The sequence below is a fragment of the Oncorhynchus tshawytscha genome, unplaced genomic scaffold, assembly GCF_018296145.1.
Source record: "Oncorhynchus tshawytscha isolate Ot180627B unplaced genomic scaffold, Otsh_v2.0 Un_contig_7308_pilon_pilon, whole genome shotgun sequence".
Classification (NCBI taxonomy): domain Eukaryota; kingdom Metazoa; phylum Chordata; class Actinopteri; order Salmoniformes; family Salmonidae; genus Oncorhynchus; species Oncorhynchus tshawytscha.
The window spans coordinates 84,486-101,311 of NW_024609411.1; the positions used below are offsets into that span (position 1 = coordinate 84,486).

A 16,826-nucleotide genomic window follows, 5' to 3' on the forward strand; every position below is an offset into this window, starting at 1 on the left:
CACAGATGTACTCCAATCAAGTTGGAGAAACATCTCAAGCATGACGGAAACATGATCAAAATGCACCTGAGCTCAATTTGGAGTCTCTTAGCAAACGGTCTGAATACTTATTTAACTAAGGTATTTCTGTTTTTCTCTTCTCGTTATGGGGTATTGTGATGTCATTATGGGGTATTGTGATGTCATTATGGGGTATTGTGATGTCATTATGGGGTAAAGCCAGGTGTGTTTCTCCTCTTGAAGGTCTATGATGGGAGGCAGTCTGTGATGTCATTAGGGGTATATATATGTCATTAAAGCCAGGTGTGTTTCTCCTCTGTGAAGGATCTATGATGGGAGGCAGTCTGTACCATGTAGGGGTGTTTATTTAATCATTTTTAAATAAGGTGTGTTTCGAAATGCCTCTGTGAAGGATCTATGACAGGAGGCAGTCTGTACCATGATGGAAGGCAGTCTGTTCTGTGGTTAAAGCCAGGTGTGTTTCTCCTCTGTGAAGGATCTATGATGGGAGGCAGCCTGTTCTGTACCATGGACAAAAGCATGATCAAGAGTCCTGATTAAAGCCAGGTGTGTTACAACATCTTGAAACCTATGAGTGAGACACACACACCACACACACACACACACAAACAAACACACATACACACACACACACATGATCTATGACACATCCCCCTAATAATAATCTGAATAATTATAATCCTAACATTATGACTGTTTCTCCTAAATGAAGGATCTATGATATTCAATCATATAATTAACACGTGTTATCATTGTGGTTAAAGCCAGGTGTGTTTCTCCTCTGTGAAGGATCTAATAATGGGAATCTGAATAATTATAATCCTAACATTATGACTGATATTATTAAGCCACGGTTATAAATATTCAATCATATAATTAACACATGTTATCATTGTAACTACACACACACACACACACACACACACACACACACACACACACACACACACACACACACACACACACACACACACACACACATCCCCCTAATAATAATCTGAATAATTATAATCCTAACATTATGACTGATACTATTAATACATTAATTGTGTCGTTCATTATTCGTACATTTTAAAGTAGTGTGAATATTGTGTAAATACTATGATCATTATTAAATCATATAATTAATACAACTGTTGTTTGAGAACATCATTCTGAATGGTGATGTGTTTGATAATTAATACAACTGTCCTCCATGTTTTAGGACTTCCATCTGAATGGTGATCTGTTTGATAATTAATACAACTGTCCTCCATGTTTTAGGACGTCTGTCTGAATGGTGATCTGTTTGATAATTAATACAACTGTTGTTTAAGAACATCATTCTGAATGGTGAGCTGTTTGACGCGGTGTCCGTTGCCGAGGACGATACATGGAGACGGATCCGCAGTGTCCTCTCACCTTCCTTTACCTCTGGACGACTGAAAGAGGTAGAACCATCCCTCCATCTCTCCCTTTCTATGTTTATCAACTCATTATAGCTTGTTATGAACTCTATAAACTCATTATAGCTTTTTATAAACTCTATAAACTCATTATAGCTTGTTATAAACTCTATAAATTCATTATAGCTTTTTATAAACTCTATAAACTCATTATAGCTTGTTATAAACTATTAACTCATTATAGCTTGTTATAAACTATTAACTCATTATAGCTTGTTATAAACTATTAACTCATTATAGCTTGTTATAAACTCTTTATAAACTCTATAGCTTGTTATAACTCTTCATTAACTCATTATAGCTTGTTATAACTCTTCATTAACTCATTATAGCTTGTTATAACTCTTCATTAACTCATTATAGCTTGATGTAAACTCTTTAACTCATTATAGCTTGTTATGAGCTCTTTATTAACTCATTATAGCTTGTTATAAACTCATTATAGCTATTTAGAAACTCTCTATTAACTCATTATAAATTGTTATAAACTAACTCTTTATAGCTTGTTATAAACTCTCTATTAACCCATTATAGCTTGTTAAAAACTCTTTAACTCATTATAGCTTGTTAAAGCATAGCATTTCGCTACACTCGCATTAACATCTGCTAACCATGTGTATGTGACAAATAAAATTTGATTTGATTTAAAAACTCTTTAACTCATTATAGCTTGTTATGAGCTCTTTATTAACTCATTATAGCTTGTTATAAACTAACTCTTTATAGCTTGTCAAAAACTTTTTACTAACTCATTATAGCTTGTTATAAACTAACTCATTAAAGCTCGTTATAAACTCTTTATAAACTCATTATAGCTTGTTATAAACTCTTTATATTCTCATTATAGCTTGTTATAAACTCTTTAGAAACTCATTATAGCTTGTTATAAACTCTTTATAAACTCATTATAGCTTGTTATAAACTCTTTATATTCTCATTATAGCTTGTTATAAACTCTTTAGTAACTCATTATAGTGTGTTATAAACTAACTCACTATAGCGTGCTATAAACTATTAACTCATTATAGCTTGTTATAAACTATTAACTCATTATAACTTGTTATGAACTAACTCATTATAGCTCATTATAAACTCTTTATAAACTCATTATAGCTTGTTATAAACTCTTTATAAACTCATTGTAGCTTGTTATAAACTATTAACTCATTATAGCTTGTTATAAACTAACTCATTATAACTCATTATAAACTCTTTACTAACTCATTATAGCTTGTTATAAACTCTTTACTAACTCATTATAGCTTGTTATAAACTCTTTACTAACTCATTATAGCTTGTTATAAACTCTTTTTAATCTCATTATAGCTTTTTATAAACTCTTTATAATCTCATTATAGCTTGTTATAAACTCTTTATAAACTCATTATAGCTTGTTATAAACTCTATATAAACTCATTTATGTTTTAGCTTGTTATGAACTAACTCATTATAGCTCCTTATAAACTCTTTTTAAACTCATTTTTGTTTTAGCTTGTTATGAACTAACTCATTATAGCTTGTTATAAACTCTTTATAAACTCATTATAGCTCGTTATAAACTCTTTATAAACTCATTATAGCTTGTTATGAACGATTAACTCATCATAGCTTGTTATGAACTCTTTTCTAACTCATTATCGCTTGTTATAAACTCAAATCTAAATCAAATCAAATTGTATTAGTCACAAACACATATTTAGCAGTTATGGGTGTTATGGTGTTATATTAGGATGAGCAATGTCGAAATCTGGAGTATAAAATTATGTATATATATATATATATATATATATATATATATAAATATAAGTATATATTTTTAAAATTGATTTTTACCTTTATTTAATTAGGAAAGTCAGTTACAAACAAATTCTTATTTACAATGACGTAGGCGTAGGAATTGTGGTTTAACTGGAACAGTGGGGTTAACTGCCTTGTTTTTAGTGGCAGAACAACAGATTTTTACCTTGTCAGCTCCGGGATTCGATCTAGCAACCTTCCGGTTACTAGTCCAACGTCCTAACCACTAGGTTATCTGCCTCCCCTAATGTGATGGGATGTATAGACATCATGTACATTATGTTGATAGAATATATAGCAAATCTGTAGAATACATGGATAGAATTGTATACAGTTGAAGTGGGAAGTTTACATATACTTAATATGGAGTCATTAAAACTCGTTTTTCAACCACTCCACAAATTTCTTGTTGACAAACTATAATTTTGGCAAGTCGGTGAGGACATCTACATCTAGACATCTACTTTGTGCATGACAAAAGTACATTTTTCCAACAATTGTTTACAGACAGATTATTTCACTTATAATTCACAGTATCACAATTCCAGTGGGTCAGAAGTTTACACACACTAAGTTGACTGTGCCTTTAAGTTTGGAATATTCCAGAAAATTATGTCATGGCTTTAGAAGCTTCTGATAGGCTAATTGACATCATTTGAGTAAATTGGTGGTGTACCTGTGGATGTATTTCAAGGCCTTCCTTCAAACTCAGTGTCTCTTTGCTTGACATCATGGGAAAATCTAAAGAAATCGGCCAAGACCTCAGAAAAAAAATGTAGCCCTCCAAAAGTCTGATTCATCCTTGGAAGTAATTTCCAAATGGTCAGTCAGTCAGTCGGTCGGTCGGTCGGTCTGTCTGCAGTATATACACAAAATCAACAAAAGTATGTGGACACCTGCTTGTCAAACATCTCAATCCAAAATCATGGGCATTTGCATGGAGTTGGAATCTAGTTTGCTCTGTTTTTAATTATATCTTTCCATGTCTCTCTACCTCTCTCTCTCTCTCTACCTCTCTACTGCTCTCTACTGATGTCTCTCTAACTATCTCTCTCTCTACCTCTCTACTGCTCTCTACTGCTGTCTCTCTACCTCTCTCTCTACCTCTCTTTCTCTCTCCTCTAGATGTTTGGTATCATGAAGCAGCACTCTGCTAACCTGCTGAACGGAATGAAGAAGCAGGCAGATAAAGACCAGACCATCGAAGTGAAGGAGTGAGTCCTGATTCCTAACCTCTAGCTTTTCACCTTACAACTCTGAGTCTTGATTATAATACACACACACACACACACACACACACACACACACACACACACACACACACACACACACATATAGCCACCCATTGCCTTGATAATAGCTTTGCACACTCTTGGCCTGAGGTAGAGCACCTCGTGATAAGCTGTAGACCACACTATCTACCAAGATTTCATCAATAGTATCGTAGCAGTCTATTTACCACCACAACCCGATGCTGGCACTAAGACCACACTCAACGAGCTGTATAAGGGACCGTAGCCGTCATTGAAAATTAAAATGTAATCTTAACTGACTTGTCTAGTTAATTAAAGGTAAAATAAATATGTAATCTTAACTGACTTGCCTAGTTAATTAAAGGTAAAATAAATATGTAATCTTAACTGACTTGCCTAGTTAATTAAAGGTAAAATAAAAATGTAAAAAAATAAGGCCATGAGCGGCGCTCCAAGTGGGACTTTAACTTAAATCCGTTTGATCTAATATCTACCAGCATGTCACATGTGCAACCGCAGGGCAGGACGGATTACCAGGATGTGTAATCAGAGCATGTGCTGACCAACTGGCAAGTGTCTTCACTGACATTTTCAACCTCTCCCTGTCCGAGTCTGTAATGCCTACATGTTTCAAGCAGACCGCCATAGTCCCTGTGCCCATGAAAACGAACGTAACCTGCCTACATGACTAGCATACCGCACCAACAGATCCATAGCACTCACGTTGGTAACCATGAAGTGCTTTGAAAGGCTGGTCGTGGCTCACATCAACACCATCATCTCGGAAACACTACACCCACTCCAATTCACATACCGCCCCAAATGATCCACAGATGATGCAATCTCGATTGCACTCCACACTGCCCTTTCCCACCTGGACAAAAGGAACACATGCGTGATAATGCTGTTCATTGACTACAGCTCAGCGTTCAACACCATAGTGCCCACAAAGCTCATCACTAAGCTAAGAACCCTGGGACTAAACACCTCCCTCTGCAACTGGATCCTGGACTTCCTGACCCGGCCGCCCCCAGGTGGTAATGGTAGGTAACAACACATCCGCCACGTTGATCCTCAACACGGGGGCCCCGCATGGGTTTGTGCTTAGACCCATCCTGTACTCCCTGTTCACCCACGACTGCTTGGCCAAGCACAACACCAACACCATCATTAAGTTGGCTGATGAGAAAACAGTGGTAGGCCTGATCACCGACAACGATGAGACAGCCTATAGGGAGGAAGTCAGAGACCTGGCAGTGTGGTGCCAAGACAACAACCTCTCCCTTAATGTGAGCAAGACAAAGTAGCTGATTGTGGACTACAGGAAAAGGAGGACCGAACACGTTCCCATTCACATCGATGGGGCTGTAGTGAAGTGGGTTGAGAGTTTCAAATTCCTTGGTGTCCACATCACCAACAAACTAACATGGTCCAAACACACCAAGACAGTCGTGAAGAGGGCACGACGATGCCTTTTCCCCCTAAGGAGACTGAAAAGGTATGGCATGGGTCCCCAGATCCTCAAAAAAGTTCTACAACTGCACCATCGAGAGCATCCTGACTGGTTGCATCACCACCTTGTATGGTAACTTCTCGGTATCTGACCATAAGGCACTACTGAGGGTAGTGTGTACAGACCAGTACATCACTGGGGCCAAGCTTCCTGCCATCCAGGACCTACAGTTGACGTCGGAAGTTTACATACACTTAGGTAGGAGTCATTAAAACTCGTTTTTCAACCAGAAAACTATAGTTTTGGCAAGTCGGTTAGGAAAAAGGGGGAGGCTTGCAAGCCGAAGAACACCATCCCAACCGTGAAGCACGGGGGGTGGCAGCTTCATGTTGTGGGGGTGCTATGCTGCAGGAGGGACTGGTGTACTTCACAAAATAGATGGCATCATGAGGCACGAAAATTATGTGAATATATTGAAGCAACATCTCAAGACATCAGTCAGGAAGTTGAAGCTTGGTCGCAAATGGGTCTTCCAAACAGACATTGACCCCAAGCATACTTCCAAAGTTGTGGCAAAATGGCTTAAGGACAACAAAGTCAAGGTACACAAGTGGCCATGACAAAGCCTCAACCTCAATCATATTTAACCTTTATTAACTAGGCAAGTCAGTTAAGAACAAATTCTTAATTTCCATGACAGCCTAGGAACAGTGGGTTAACTGCCTGTTCAGAGGCAGAACAACAGATTTGTACCTTGTCAGCTCGGGGGTTTGAACTTGCAACCTTGCGGTTACTAGTCCAACGCTCTAACCACTAGGCTACCCTGCCATCCCAAATGTGTGGGCAGAACTGAAAAAGCATGTGCGAGCAAGGAGGCCTACAAACCTGACTCACTTACACCAGCTCTGTCAGGAGGAATGGGCCAACATTCACCCTACTTATTGTGGGAAGCTTGTGGAAGGCTACCCCAACACGTTTGACCCAAGTTAAACAATTTAAAGGCAACGCTACCAAATGCTAATTTGGTAATAATAATTTAACACTAATTTAGTGTATGTAAACTTCTGACCCACTGTGAATGTGATGAATGAAATAAAGCTGAAATAAATAATTGTGTATGTAAACTTCCGACTTCAACAGTGTGTACTCGGCGGTGAGGAAGGCCCCAAAAATTGTCAAAGACTCCAGTCACCTGGAGCCTCCCGAGTGGTGCAATGATCTAAAGCATCGCAGAGATCCTTCGCAGTGCTAGCTGTGCCACTAGAGATCCTGGTTCGAGTCCAGGCTCTGTTGCAGCTGGCAAGTTGTGTGACAAACACATTTGATTTGTTTTAGTTGTGTGGTCAGCAGTTGTGTGGTCAGCAGTTGTTGCCATTAGTTGTTGTCAGTGGTTGTGTGGTCAGTAGTTGTGTTTTCAGTAGTTTTGTGGTCGGTAGTTTTGTGGTCGGTAGTTTTGTGGTCGGTAGTTTTGTGGTCGGTAGTTGTGTGGTCAGTAGTTTTGTGGTCGGTAGTTTTGTGGTTGTGGTCAGTAGTTGTGGTCTATAGTTGTGGTTGTGGTCCGTAGTTGTGTGGTCAGTAGTTGTGTAATTGTGATTGTGTTGCAGGTTCTTTGGGCCCTACAGTATGGACGTGGTCACCAGCACAGCTTTCAGTGTGGACATTGACTCTCTGAACAACCCTTCAGACCCCTTCGTCTCCAACGTCAAGAAGATGTTCAAGTTTAACCTGTTCAACCCACTGTTCCTCCTAATCTGTGAGACCACACACAGACACAAAGTTGTTCTTTATAATCGTATGTATGTGTACCTTTTTATAAAACTTTCCTCTCCCATCCTCTCCTCTCCTCTCCCGTCCTCAACTCCTCTCCTCCTCTCCCGTCCTCCTCTCTTCCTCCCTCCCCTCCCCTCTTCCTCCCTCCTCCCCTCCCCTCTCCTCTTCTCCTCCCCTCCTCTCCTTCTCCAGTGTTTTTTCCCTTCACTGGTCCTATCTTGGAGAAGATGAAGTTTTCTTTCTTCCCGACTGCGGTGTTGGACTTCTTTTACGCCTCGCTGGCTAAGATCAAATCTGGACGTGACACTGGGAACTCAACTGTAAACTTGTTTTATATTTATATTTGTTTATGTTGATATTTTCATCTGTACATTTATATTTGTATTGGAATATCCATCAGAATATTTATTCAGAATATGTTTGTGTTGGTTGTGATTCCACCAATATTGAAAAGTCCAAATCGAATATGATGTCCATATTGAAAAATCTTGTTGGACCAGATTATTGGGACCAAATGTTTTATTGGACCAGATCCATTCATCCATTAGAATCTGATTGTGTTGGTTGTGATTGGACCAGATCCATTAGAATCTGATTGTCTTGGTTGTGATTGGACCAGATCCAGTAGAATCTGATTGTCTTGGTTGTGATTGGACCAGATCCAGTAGAATCTGTTTGTGTTGGCTGTGATTGGACATATTTGACCTCATTTCATTCTGCTCGTAGAGTCGGGTGGATTTCTTACAAATGATGATCGACTCTCAGAAAGGCAGCGACACAAAGACAGGAGGGGAACAGACTAAAGGTACCTGCCGAACAAACACCTGGAAACTACTGTTACAAACACACACCTGTAAACTACTGTGACAAACACACACCTGTAAACTGCTGTTACAAACACACCTGTTACAAACGAACACCTGTAAACTACTGTTACAAACACACACCTGTAAACTACTGTTACAAACAGAAACCTGTTACAAACATATTCTCTCTCCTATTCCCTCGTCTCCTCTCCTCTCTCCCTCCACAGGACTGACTGATCATGAGATCTTGTCTCAGGCCGTTATCTTCATCTTCGGTGGCTACGAGACCAGCAGCACTACTATGAGTTTCCTGGCCTATAACCTGGCAACCAATCCCCACACCATGACCAAACTGCAGGAGGAGATAGATACTGTGTTCCCCAACAAGGTAACCCCCACACCATGACCAAACTGCAGGAGGAGATAGATACTGTGTTCCCCAACAAGGTAACCCCCACACCATGACCAAACTGCAGGAGGAGATAGATACTGTGTTCCCCAACAAGGTAACCCCCACACCATGACCAAACTGCAGGAGGAGATAGATACTGTGTTCCCCAACAAGGTAACCCCCACACCATGACCAAACTGCAGGAGGAGATAGATACTGTGTTCCCCAACAAGGTAACCCCCACACCATGACCAAACTGCAGGAGGAGATAGATACTGTGTTCCCCAACAAGGTAACCCCCACCATGACCAAACTGCAGGAGGAGATAGATACTGTGTTCCCCAACAAGGTAACCCCCACACCATGACCAAACTGCAGGAGGAGATAGATACTGTGTTCCCCAACAAGGTAACCCCCACACCATGACCAAACTGCAGGAGGAGATAGATACTGTGTTCCCCAACAAGGTAACCCCCACACCATGACCAAACTGCAGGAGGAAATAGATACTGTGTTCCCCAACAAGGTAACCCCCACACCATGACCAAACTGCAGGAGGAGATAGATACTGTGTTCCCCAACAGATGTAGTGAGGTTCTGATTTGTATGTAACCCCGGTGTCAGATGTGGTGAGCTACTGATGTGTGTGTAACAGCGGTGTCAGATGGGGTGAGGTACTGATGTGTATGTAACCACGGTGCAGGCTCCAATCCAGTACGAAGCTCTGATGCAGATGGACTATTTGGACTGTGTGTTGAACGAGTCTCTGAGACTGTACCCCATCGCCCCGCGACTGGAGAGGGTCGCCAAGAAGACGGTGGAGATTAACGGCATCGTCATCCCCAAAGACTGCGTTGTCCTGGTTCCCACGTGGACCCTCCACCGTGACCCAGAGATCTGGTCTGACCCTGAGGAGTTCAAACCAGAGAGGTACTGACCGCACCGTAACCACAATACAACCATAACACAACCTTAACATAACCACAGCACAACCACAAATCAACTACCACACAATGTGTAATGTTTCTGAACCACAACCACAAATCAACTACAATACAATGTTTAATGTTTCTGAACCACAACCACAAATCAACTACAATACAATGTGTAATGTGTCTGACCTCCCCCTGTCCAGGTTCAGTAAGGAGAACAAGGAGTCTATTGATCCGAACACGTACATGCCATTTGGGGCGGGGCCCAGGAACTGTATCGGGATGCGCTTCGCCCTGATCATGATCAAACTGGCCATGGTCGAGATCCTCCAGAGTTTCACTTTCTCTGTCTGCGACGAGACCGAGGTGAGACGCTCACCTGAGCAGACAGAATATGACATCATCAAACATCAGTATCTGTTTCAGCATGGTCAGCACCTGTTTTAACATGGTCAGCACCTGTTTTAACATGGTCAGCACCTGTTTTAGCATGGTCAGCACCTGTTTTAACATGGTCACCACCTGTTTTAACATGGTCACCACCTGTTTTAACATGGTCACCACCTGTTTTAACATGGTCACCACCTGTTTTAACATGGACCTGTTTTAACATGGTCACCACCTGTTTTAACATGGTCACCACCTGTTTTAACATGGTCACCACCTGTTTTAACATGGACCTGTTTTAACATGGACCTGTTCTGACATGGTCACCACCTGTTTTAACATGGTCAGCACCTGTTTTAACATGGACCTATTTTAACATGGACCTGTTTTAACATGGTCACCACCTGTTTTAACGGCTCTCTATCCACCGGATGTGTACCAAACTAACTAAAAGTGGCAGTAATAAAGCCTCTCTTGAAAAAGCCAAACCTTGATCCAGAAAATATAAAAAACTATCGGCCTATATCAAATCTTCCATTCCTCTCAAACATTTTAGAAAAGGCTGTTGCGCAGAAACTTACTGCCTTCCTGAAGACAAACAATGTATACGAAATGCTTCAGTCTGGTTTTAGACCCCATTATAGCACTGAGACGGCACTTGTGAAGGTGGTAAATGACATTTTAATGGCATCGGACCGAGGCTCTGCATCTGTCCTCGTGCTCCTAGACCTTAGTGCTGCTTTTGATACCATCGATCACCACATTCTTTTGGAGAGATTGGAAACCCAAATTGGTCTACACGGACAAGTTCTGGCCTGGTTTAGATCTTATCTGTCGGAAAGATATCAGTTTGTCTCTGTGAATGGTTTGTCCTCTGACAAATCAACTGTAAATTTTGGTGTTCCTCAAGGTTTAGGACCACTATTGTTTTCACTATATATTTTACCTCTTGGGGATGTTATTCGAAAACATAATGTTAACTTTCACTGCTATGCGGATGACACACAGCTGTACATTTCAATGAAACATGGTGAAGCCCCAAAATTGCCCTTGCTAGAAGCATGTGTTTCAGACATAAGGAAGTGGATGGCTGCAAACTTTCTACTTTTAAACTCGGACAAAACAGAGATACTTGTTCTAGGTCCCAAGAAACAAAGAGATCTTCTGTTGAATCTGACAATTAATCTTAATGGTTGTACAGTCGTCTCAAATAAAACTGTGAAGGACCTCGGCGTTACTCTGGACCCTGATCTCTCTTTTGAAGAACATATCAAGACCATTTCAAGGACAGCTTTTTTCCATCTACGTAACATTGCAAAAATCAGAAACTTTCTGTCCAAAAATGATGCAGAAAAATTAATCCATGCTTTTGTCACTTCTAGGTTAGACTACTGCAATGCTCTACTTTCCGGCTACCCGGATAAAGCACTAAATAAACTTCAGTTGGTGCTAAATACGGCTGCTAGAATCCTGACTAGAACCAAAAAATTTGATCATATTACTCCAGTGCTAGCGTCTCTACACTGGCTTCCTGTCAAAGCAAGGGCTGATTTCAAGGTTTTACTGCTAACCTACAAAGCATTACATGGGCTTGCTCCTACCTATCTCTCTGATTTGGTCCTGCCGTACATACCTACACGTACGCTACGGTCACAAGACGCAGGCCTCCTAATTGTCCCTAGAATTTCTAAGCAAACAGCTGGAGGCAGGGCTTTCTCCTATAGAGCTCCATTTTTATGGAATGGTCTGCCTACCCATGTCAGAGACGCAAACTCGGTCTCAACCTTTAAGTCTTTACTGAAGACTCATCTCTTCAGTGGGTCATATGATTGAGTGTAGTCTGGCCCAGGAGTGGGAAGGTGAACGGAAAGGCTCTGGAGCAACGAACCGCCCTTGCTGTCTCTGCCTGGCCGGTTCCCCTCTTTCCACTGGGATTCTCTGCCTCTAACCCTATTACAGGGGCTGAGTCACTGGCTTACTGGGGCTCTCTCATGCCGTCCCTGGAAGGTGTGCGTCACCTGAGTGGGTTGATTCACTGATGTGGTCATCCTGTCTGGGTTGGCACCCCCCTTGGGTTGTGCCATGGCGGAGATCTTTGTGGGCTATACTCGGCCCTGTCTCAGGATGGTAGGTTGGTGGTTGAAGATATCCCTCTAGTGGTGTGGGGGCTGTGCTTTGGCAAAGTGGGTGGGGTTATATCCTTCCTGTTTGGCCCTGTCCGGGGGTGTCCTCAGATGGGTCCACAGTGTCTCCTGACCCCTCCTGTCTCAGCCTCCAGTATTTATGCTGCAGTAGTTTGTGTCGGGGGGCTAGGGTCAGTTTGTTATATCTGGAGTACTTCTCCTGTCCTATTCGGTGTCCTGTGTGAATCTAAGTGTGCGTTCTCTAATTCTCTCCTTCTCTCTCTCGGAGGACCTGAGCCCTAGGACCATGCCCCAGGATTACCTGACATGATGACTCCTTGCTGTCCCCAGTCCACCTGGCCGTGCTGCTGCTCCAGTTTCAACTGTTCTGCCTTCTTATTATTCGAACATGCTGATCATTTATGAACATTTGAACATCTTGGCCATGTTCTGTTATAATCTCCACCCGGCACAGCCAGAAGAGGACTGGCCACCCCACATATGCTCTCTCTAATTCTCTCTTTTTTCTCTCTCTCGGAGGACCTGAGCCCTAGGACCATGCCCCAGGACTACCTGACATGATGACTCCTTGCTGTCCCCAGTCCATCTGACCGTGCTGCTGCTCCAGTTTCAACTGTTCTGCCTTATTATTATACGACCATGCTGGTCATTTATGAACATTTGAAAATCTTGGCCATGTTCTGTTATAATCTCCACCCGGCACAGCCAGAAGAGGACTGGCCACCCCACATAGCCTGGTTCCTCTCTAGGTTTCTTCCTAGGTTTTGGCCTTTCTAGGGAGTTTTTCCTAGACACCGTGCTTCTACACCTGCATTGCTTGCTGTTTGGGGTTTTAGGCTGGGTTTCTGTACAGCACTTTGAGATATCAGCTGATGTACGAAGGGCTATATAAATAAATTTGATTTGATTTGATCATGGTCACCACCTGTTTTAACATGGTCACCGCCTGTTTTAACATGGTCACCACCTGTTTTAACATGGACCTGTTTTAACATGGTCACCACCTGTTTTAACATGGTCAGCACCTGTTTTAAAATGGTCAGCACCTGTTTTAACATGGTCACCACCTGTTTTAACATGGTCTGTTATTCTCTATAGATCCCTTTGGAGATTGACAACCAGGGTTTGCTGATGCCAAAACGACCAATCAAACTGAGGCTGGAGCCCCGTAGCAACACCCTTAGCAACACCACTCTCTGAAGAGTTCAACAACGTGACCGAATGCAGGAGCACCCTGCCCTAGAGCCTCCCACCCTACCCTAGAGCACCCTGCCCTACCCTAGAGCAGCCTACCCTACCCTAGAGCACCCTGCCCTACCCTAGAGCACCCTGCCCTACCCTAGAGCAGCCTACCCTACCCTAGAGCAGCCTACCCTACCCTAGAGCCTCCCACCCTACCCTAGAGCAGCCTGCCCTACCCTAGAGCAGCCTACCCTACCCTAGAGCCGCCTACCCTACCCTAGAGCCCCTGCCCTACCCTAGAGCCCCCTTCCCTACCCTAGAGCCCCCTTCCCTACCCTAGAGCCCCTTCCCTACCCTAGAGCCCCTTTCCCTACCCTAGAGCCCCTTTCCCTACCCTAGAGCACCCTACCCTACCCTAGAGCACCGCACCCTACCCTAGAGCCCCCCACCCTACCCTAGAGTACCCTACCCTACCCTGGAGAACCCTACCATATACAGTGGGGCAAAAAAGTATTTAGTCAGTCACCAATTGTGCAAGTTCTCCCAATTAAAAAGAGGAGAGGCCTGTAATTTTCATAATAGGTACACTTCAACTATGACAGACAAAATGAGGGGAAAAAATCCAGAAAATCACATTGTAGGATTTTTTATGAATTTATTTGCAAATGATGGTGGAAAATAAGTATTTGGTCACCTAGAAACAAGCAAGATTTCTGGCTCTCACAGACCTGTAACTTCTTCTTTAAAAGGCTCCTCTGTCCTCCACTCGTTACCTGTATTAATGGCACCTGTTTGAACTTGTTATCAGTATAAAAGACACCTGTCCACAACCTCAAACAGTCACACACACAATGAATGTTCAGTTCAGTCAGTTCAATCAGAAATGACCTTTAAAATGGCACATAACTGACAAAGTGCTGGGATTGAATCCTGGTCTCAGTCTCATGCTTGGTTTGAGTAGGACTCAGAAACCCATTTCCACCAGATAAAAGAGAGATAGTAATACTATGGATGCATTAGAGGTACATGTCTTGTTAAAGTTAGACACCAGGAGGTATTAAATCCATGGCATGATGTCATGTCTGGATCCTGCACACTACTGGCTGGTGGCTGGAATTCTCCTAGAATGTAGAACTCTAGCTGGTGTTCTCTAGAACTGTACTCTCATTCTGTTCCTCTGGGTGTTCTGCTGTCCAGTCATTCCAAAATAGAATCTTTACTGTCTGTTGAGATGATCCCTGCAGCTGCTTGGTTTTCACTTTAATCATCACAAACCAATAAAATCATCACACTAATGAACAAGGTCGTCTGTGTATTTTATTAGCATCCATGAGACAAAACATTATAGTCTACTGTAGGCATGTTGGTTGATGCTCAGTGTTAAATTCAAATTTCTTCATCTAAAACAATCTCTTAAGAAAATTCACAAATCAACTTGATTGGAGGCACACACATACACTTAGGTTGGAGTCATTAAAACTAGTTTTTCAACCACTCCACAAATGTCTTGTTAACAAACTATAGTTTTGGCAAGTTGGTTAGGACATCTACTTTGTGCATGACACAATTTTTCCAACAATTGTTTACAGACAGATTATTTCACTGTATCACAATTCCAGTGGGTCAGAAGTTGACATACACTAAGTTGACTACTGTGCCTTTAAACAGCTTGGGAAATGACAGAAAAGGCAGACATGACTTTAGAAGCTTCTGATTGGCTAATTGACATCATTTGAGTAAATTGGTGGTGTACCTGTGGATGTATTTCAAGGCCTACCTTCAAACTCAGTGCCTCTTTGCTTGATATCATGGGAAAATCAAAATAAATCAGCCAAGACCTCAGGAAAAACATTGTGGACATCCACAAGTCTGGTTCATCCTTGGGAGCAATTTCCAAACACCTGAAGGTACCACGTTCATCTGTACAAACAATAGTACGCAAGTATAAACACCATGGGACCACTCAGCCGTCATACCGCTCAGGAAGGAGACCCGTTCTGTCTCCTAGAGATGAATGTACTTTGGTGCGAAAAGTGCACATCAATCCCAGAACAACAGCAAAGGACCATGTGAAGATGCTGGAGGAAACAGGTACAAAAGTATCTATATCCACAGTGTCCTCAGGTCTGATGAAACAGAAATATAACTGTTTGGCCATAATCACCATCGTCATGTTTGGCGGAAAAGGGGGATGCTTGCAAGCTGAAGAACACCATCCCACCGTGAAGCACAGGGGTGGCAGCATCATGTTGTGGGGGTGCTTTGCTGCAAGAGGGACTGGTGCACTTCTCAAAATAGATGGCCTCATGAGGAAGGAAAATGATGTGGATATATTGAAGCAACATCTCAAGACATCAGTCACGAAGTTAAAGCTTGGTCGCAAATGGGTCTTCCAAATGGATAATGACCCCAAGCATACTTCCAAAGTTGTGACAAAATGGACAACAAAGTCAAGGTGTTGGAGTGGCCATCACAAAGCCCTGACCTCAATCCCATAGACAATGTGTTGGCAAAACTGAAAAAGCATGTGCGAGCAAGGAGGCCTACAAACCTGACTCAGTTACACCAGCTCTGTCAGGAGGAATGGGCCAAAATTCACCCAACTTATTGTGGGAAGCTTGTGAAAGGCTACCCAAAACGTTTGACCCAAGTTAAACAATTTAAAGGCAATGCTACCAAATACTAATTGAGTGTATGTAAACTTCTGACCCACTGGGTATGTGATGAAAGAAATACAAGCCGAAATAAATCATTCTCTCTACTCTTATATTCTGACATTTCACATTCAAATAAAGTGGTGATCCTAACAGACATAAAACATGTTTTTATTTTTTTATATTTCACCTTTATTTAACCAGGTAGGCTAGTTGAGAACAAGTTCTCATTTGCAACTGCATCCTGGCCAAGATAAAGCATAGCAGTGTGAACAGACAACACAGAGTTACACATGGAGTAAACAATTAACAAGTCAATAACACAGTAGAAAAAAAGAGAGTCTATATACATTGTGTGCAAAAGGCATGAGGAGGTAGGCGAATAATTACAATTTTGCAGATTAACACTGGAGTGATAGATGGTCATGTACAGGTAGAGATATTGGTGCGCAAAAGAGCAGAAAAGTAAATAAATAAAAACAGTATGGGGATGAGGTAGGTAAAAATGGGTGGGCTATTTACCGATAGACTATGTACAGCTGCAGCGATCGGTTAGCTGCTCAGATAGCAGATGTTTACTCAGACTAATTG

The 16,826-nt window shown here is 41.9% G+C and overlaps 1 protein-coding gene across 1 annotated transcript; it reads left to right on the top strand.

The window, feature by feature from the left end:
- Positions 1 to 1,319: 1,319 nt before the first annotated feature.
- On the top strand, positions 1,320 to 13,748 carry LOC112214885 (cytochrome P450 3A27; the record flags this gene model as incomplete). The annotated part of the gene is made up of 9 exons (XM_042315194.1): positions 1,320 to 1,451; positions 4,389 to 4,477; positions 7,574 to 7,722; positions 7,932 to 8,059; positions 8,466 to 8,544; positions 8,773 to 8,933; positions 9,640 to 9,866; positions 10,072 to 10,234; positions 13,498 to 13,748. Coding segments are annotated over 9 exons (1,230 nt in total), but the record flags the coding sequence as incomplete, so codon positions are not given.
- Positions 13,749 to 16,826: the final 3,078 nt, after the last annotated feature.